Below are 6000 nucleotides of genomic sequence, written 5' to 3'. Positions count from 1 at the left end.
GGAGTAAATATGAAAAATCTGCTTTTTGTTTGTTTTTAAAGCAGCTCGACTCCGCTGATTTAGCACCATGTGCGAGTTTCTACAGAACACCGTACAGATAAATACTGTAAAGCACAAACTGATGGTTTGCCAGAGACGTGTCCCACAAAACCCTGAATCAGAAACTACATTCTCCTCTGAGATTATTGTACAACTGTGTTTTTCTGGTTCTCTGTAGTTTCTGACTTTTGTTGCATAAAATATGAAGCAGGAAATGACTGCAGATCAGAGTTTGCATGTGTCGGTTTTTCCTTCATCTGTTGTGCCTTAAAGTGGGCCGACAGGAGCCGCACTCCCTTCGGCATCTTCACGCTCGAGTGGGCTCCAGCGTTCCAACACAGGTCCCTAGTTCCCTCCTCCTGACCATGGTCATGGTCAGCAGAAATTCTGCAAAACAAAAATAATAATCAGAAAGACGTTATCAATAAAACCTACATTCATTTCATTAGGAAGTAAACAAAGGAGCTGTGGCTGAAACGCTGTGGGACAAAATAATAATTATTAATCAAGCTAAAATAGATGCCTTCTTGGAAAATGTCTAGTTACAGCAATAATTATGAACTTTGGCTTTCATAACCCTTAAGAAAACTCAGATCACAGTAACTGAAAAATAACATGGGCTGAACAGTAGGGTTGGGCATAGTTTGATTTTGAACGATTCCGATTCCAAATCTTTGAAGACATGACATGTTTTACATGAGCTAGCTAACCACAGGTCCTACTTGATTAAATAATCTTAACTTCAACATGAATTTTAATTCTATTGTGGCAAGAGGTAGTTGTGATAAAGGAATAAATGTTTAAAAAGGTGGTTGCAACAACGCCGCCCTGGGTTAACCGCTCCAGGGAAGGGTAGAAGGCCCGTAGGTAAAAAAAAAATCACAGAGGGAACAGATGATACAGTTGTAGTACAGCAACTCTTTATTAAATATCTAAACTAAAAACATGATGTTTGAGCTTAAGAGCTCGGGGTTCACTAGTGGTTGCCCCGGCAACCAGGCGTCCAACGCCCAACAATTAACACCAATCCTGTATGTGGAACAAATCCATACGGACAGAACAGCAGTGAGGAGTCTTCTGGGCCCACAACCGGCTCTGGAGATGAGATTGGTCACGGCGGGATGACGAGATGGAGCAGCAGGAGGGCCAGTGCACCGCAGACGCCGTCAAACGCTCCGCTATTCTGGGTGGCACCGCTGCATGTAACAGCAGCTCTCGGCACACAGACGGGCAGCCACAGTGCAAACAGACTGGCATGGTCCCCCTGAATCAGTACAACCCTCCCCAATCAGAGGCAAAGACTTACGGTCATAGCGCGGCTGAGTCAGATCAGCCTTAAAACGGCTGCCACACACACATGGGCAGAGAACTGATTAGGAGTACCTGGGTGCAGTTTAATGCTGTAACAGCATGTGCAGCTCCAGTCTGCGATCACACGATACAAAACACATTAAGATGGAGCAACAAGCTTTAGCTAATGCCACACAACACAGGAGGGAGAGTACTTACAATCGCTGCTAGCAGTTGGGGTTTCTCATTACCCCAGCACCTGAAGTGCCATACCAAAGCTGTCCTGCTGAAAAAGCAGGCCGCTGCCTTTTATTAGATGACTCACGCCACCCAGCAATCACTCTAATGTGAGCCACCTGGCTCCTTACTGGGATGGGACCAGAGAAGTTCTATGTCGTATGGCTCCGCCCTTTATGCCTAGTCTATTGGGAGTTAGTCCCCGACAACGACCAATGACTGAAGAGCTTTAATGTACTCCCGCCTATCAGGTGGGCCCTGGTCCTATAAAGAGGTATGAGGACCAAGGATCGTCTCCATTTAGTTCTTCAACAGACCTGACTACTACTACACCATGACGAGCGAAGCAGTCAGACTGTGCCAGTCCTGCAACACGGCATACATTATGCCCGGTGACCTCCATGCCAGACGCGACATCTGCCTTGGGCCTAGACACGCCAGCCTCATCCTTACACCTCAGGCTGCCTGCCACTTCTGCGAGCTCCTGCCGGTGGCCGAGAAGCTCCGGCGTGTGGATTACTTCACCACCATCTCTGAGGGCGAATTCGCGGCATCCGACACTGTCCCACTGGAGGAGGCCATGGACTTCTTTGATGCCCGCCTGGAACCAGCGGAACCTGCTCTGACACGGAGCAGCCCAGCTGCGCGGGATCCTCACAGATGTCCTCGGAGGCTGCAGACCTTCGGGCTCCCAAACGGGACCTGAACCCCCTTCTCCAGGCTACCTCCACACCGCTCCCTGCCATCCGAGCGTTGCTCCACGAGCTGCCCGCCATCATCTCGGCAGCAGCAGGCTTCAAAGGGCTAAGTCGGACAACTTGGCGGGCCGGTTTGGCGCGAAACCGACCAGCAAATACAATTCTGCGATAGTCAAATGTGTTCGTAAACAGACACTGCATGAAAACCACACAAACACACACAGCAAACTTGTGTGTTTGTGTGACCACGTGAAGGGGGTGTGGTTTTGGGTGTCTTTCAACCGGAGCAAACAGGACAGAGAGGCAGAAAGTCTTAGGCCAGCTATTAACAACTGGTTCACACCATAGGTACACACACACACACACACACACACACACACACACACACACACACACACACACACACACACACACACACACATACACACGTGTTGGTGAGCGGCTGCGTCTGACTGCTGACGCTCTGTGTGTGTTTTTATTTCTGCAGTGAGACTAACTCACCTCACACCATCCAGAGTTTGTTCTTTAAAGCTTCTATTAAATCCACCGTGTTGACGTACTTAAACAAGTTTCCTCTACGCTGCAGGAGTTAAAGTTTACATTACGGAGTAAAAGTTCGGCAGACACGTTTGTTTATATCTGGGTGGGGGGAGGAGGGACTCGTGCTGCACACAGACAGCTGGTGTGATCAGCTGAAAAGCTTTGATCATAATTTGCAGATCACGTTTATTTTTCATGGAGATCGGCCGCGGATTCCTCTTCCGGTCGGCATTCTAGGAATCGAAAAAATAAACAAAAACTTTAAGCGATTCCGGGGAAAATGAACAGTTGGAATCGGTTCCAATCGATGCTCGATGCCCAACTCTACTGAACAGTGAGCCCTGAGGGACTCCATTCTTATAAGAGCCTAGAGTCATCTCCAGGTGTAACGAACAGTTTCCTTCATGTCATTTATAGCAACAGGTCTTCCAACAGAGCCATTATTCATCTGTAAAGATCAGCAGAGCTTTTTTTTAGGACAATAGAAGCCAAACAGGACTTCAGACTTCTGACATTGAGCTGGACTAAAACCCAGCAGGTGTTTGTCTGGTCATAAAACACAAATCAAATCAAATCCTTAAAACAGAGTTTTCCTCACAGAATTGACGTCGCTCTCTTGGGTCAACATGTCGATTTCTGCAAGCTGCTCCAGGGTGAGGCTGCTGTCAGTCAGCTGCAGCAACAACATAAAGAAAAACTAGATCACTGTTTCTGGTCAGCTGAGGCGTGGAAAAGCAACACGGCCATGGAAGCTTACCTGCTCGCCCATCTGCCCTGACATGGAGCCTCCAAGGTTCATGGTGCAGCTGTTGTATATCCCACCACTGAGCTGTGTGGAGTACTGGGACTGGGACTGCTGGGGGTACACACTGGGAAAAGACCAGCTGATTCGTAAGCATTCAGAAAGTATCTGATTAGAGATGTAACATCAGAATCTGTTGCTACCTGTTGCTGGTGGAGATGTTTGCAGGTTGAGACCACCCATTGAGGTCGGTGCTTGGCTGGTAGCTGGGGGGACCCCCCTGGTTAGTGGTCGGGGGTTGGGTTTGGACATGGCTCTGCTGCATCATGGGGTTCTGACCCTGCCCCATCCTGGGGGACAGCAGGGGGCTCTGAGGAGTGGCAGCCCCACATGGAAAGCACGACGCCGGGTCCTGGTGCTGCTGGCTCATTCCTGCAGGGGCGGGAACACAAAAACCAAAGACAGTTTTACGGTGAGAATGGTAAATGCAGCAAATTGCCACCAATAGTCGACTAGCAATAAAAAAGCTGCTACAGGTGTTTTTTCCTCATTCAGATTTACTTTTATCCAGTAAATGAAAATAAACAGAAAAGCAGATTCAGAGATTTGTGATGGCAGAACCACATCCTCCATGAAGAACACACAGACCTGAGCTGCTGAACTGGAAGGCACTGTGCTGTGATGACGGGCTCATTACACCACTGTACTGCCCACCTAAATTTCCCATCATGCCCTGGCTTGCCAGGAGATGACTGGGGGAGACAGGGGAGGAGAAGGGGCTGGAGGATCCGGGATGAGGAGGAGGAGGAGGAGGAGAGGGCAGGCCGGTACCGTAGCTGGAGGCTGGGTAGGGAAACCGTTGAATGTTGCTCTGTGGTACCCGTGGGTTGGTGCCGCCCATGGGCATCGGAGTGGGAGCAGCACCCCCACTGGGCATGTTGGGTGGCAGGTTGATGCCCGGCGTACGCATCATCATGGCACGCTGCTGGTGTACGTGCTGCTGCTGTTGCTGCTGTTGACGCTGGCGGAGATGGTTGCTGAGGTACTGACGCTGGGCCAGCATCTGGGCGCTGAGATTCCCCTGCAGCAGAAAAAAATTCACAAAATCTACCAAGTTTAGAGAGAGAGAGAGAGAGAGATGTGTGTGTGTGTGTGTTTACAGGTGAGAGCAGCTGACCTGGGTGGGTACGTTAGACCTTAGAGGTGGATTAATGTTGGAGACTGCACCCATCTGGGTTACCACTGGCTGACGGTTCTGAGTGACAGAAAATCAGACGTTAGAGAACAAACAGGATTAGAGAGGATGGTACAACATCAATTATTTCAAAGAGTTAAATTGGTCAAAAAAGAATCAGCTCCTCTAAATCTGAGACCATGGTCTTGAATCAGAAAAGGGTAGAAGGCCTTCTCCAGGTCAGGAATGAGGTCCTGCCTCAAATGGAGGAGTTTACGTATCTCAGGGTCTTGTTCATGAGCGAGGGAAAGCTGGAGCGTGAGATCGATAGGTGGATTAGTGCTGCGTCTGCAGTGATGTGGGCGTTGTACCGGTTTGTTGTGGTCCAATGCAGGGTGGCTGGGCTCTTCCTTAGAGATAGGGTGAGAAGCTCGGTCATCCGGGAGGGGCTCGGAGTAGATCCGCTGCTCCTCCACATCGAGAGGAGCCAGTTGAGGTGGCTCAGGCATCTGGTCAGGATGCCTCCTGGACGCTTCCCTGGTGAGGTTTTCCAGGCAAGCCCTACTGGGAGAAGGTCTAAAGGAAGACCGAGAACACGCTGGAGGGACTATGTCTCTCGGCTGGCCAGGGAATGCGTCAGGATTCCCCTGGAGGAGCTGGTCCAAGTAGCTAGGGAGATGAAATCTGGACCTCCCTGCTTAGGCTGCTGCCCCCGTGACCCGACCCCGGATAAGCGGCCGAAAATGGATGGATTTGACATTTGTTGTATTTTCTGTCCAGGATTTTATATTTTCAAATCCTGGAGTTAATGAAGTCCCTGTGTATTTCTAACAATATATTTGGTGAATACAGAACACAAACCTGGTTAACATAGTCTTAGCAAGCCCTTTAATTCAGAAATTTGCATTTAAAAGCTAAAATAAATGCAGAAATCTTTACATTCGGTTGAGATGAATAGCGTAACTCTCCTCCCACTACTGGCATTCAGGGCAGTGATACTTTTATGTTATGTAGAAGCAAATCAATACACACCTACTAAATATACAATACATATATGCATTATTATGCAAGAGATCTGGTGTCTAATAATACTTTGCAAAAGTTGGCTGATCAGATATAATTCTGCAGATTGACGTCTTAACCAGTGTTGGGAACGTTACTTTAAAAAAGTAATTAGTTATAGTTACTGATTACTTTGTCAAAAAATAACTCAGTTACTAACTGAGTTACAAGATTATAAAAGTAACTAGTTACCAAGAAAAATAACTACTTAGTTACTT

The 6000-nt window shown here is 48.3% G+C and overlaps 1 protein-coding gene across 4 annotated transcripts in view; it reads right to left on the bottom strand.

Annotated features, from left to right (window-relative positions):
* Positions 1–229: 229 nt before the first annotated feature.
* LOC107383425 (nuclear receptor coactivator 2) overlaps positions 230–6000 on the bottom strand; it is a 63321-nt gene continuing 57550 nt past the window's right edge. For 3 of the 4 annotated variants that reach the window (XM_015956027.3, XM_070541540.1, XM_015956026.3), the window contains 6 exons: positions 4724–4801; positions 4195–4627; positions 3750–3978; positions 3562–3673; positions 3403–3477; positions 230–426 (listed from right to left, as the gene is read on the bottom strand). In XM_015956027.3, coding sequence (XP_015811513.3) covers positions 415–426; positions 3403–3477; positions 3562–3673; positions 3750–3978; positions 4195–4627; positions 4724–4801 — 939 coding nt within the window. In that variant the 3' untranslated portion in view covers positions 230–414. The remainder of the gene's footprint in view (positions 427–3402; positions 3478–3561; positions 3674–3749; positions 3979–4194; positions 4628–4723; positions 4802–6000) is intronic. The other variant, XM_070541539.1, reaches the window with a different exon arrangement.

Source organism: Nothobranchius furzeri, chromosome 11 (genome assembly GCF_043380555.1).
Source record: "Nothobranchius furzeri strain GRZ-AD chromosome 11, NfurGRZ-RIMD1, whole genome shotgun sequence".
Classification (NCBI taxonomy): domain Eukaryota; kingdom Metazoa; phylum Chordata; class Actinopteri; order Cyprinodontiformes; family Nothobranchiidae; genus Nothobranchius; species Nothobranchius furzeri.
The sequence above is the reverse complement of the archived record's forward strand: the minus strand, read 5'-3'. Positions and strand labels throughout refer to the sequence as shown.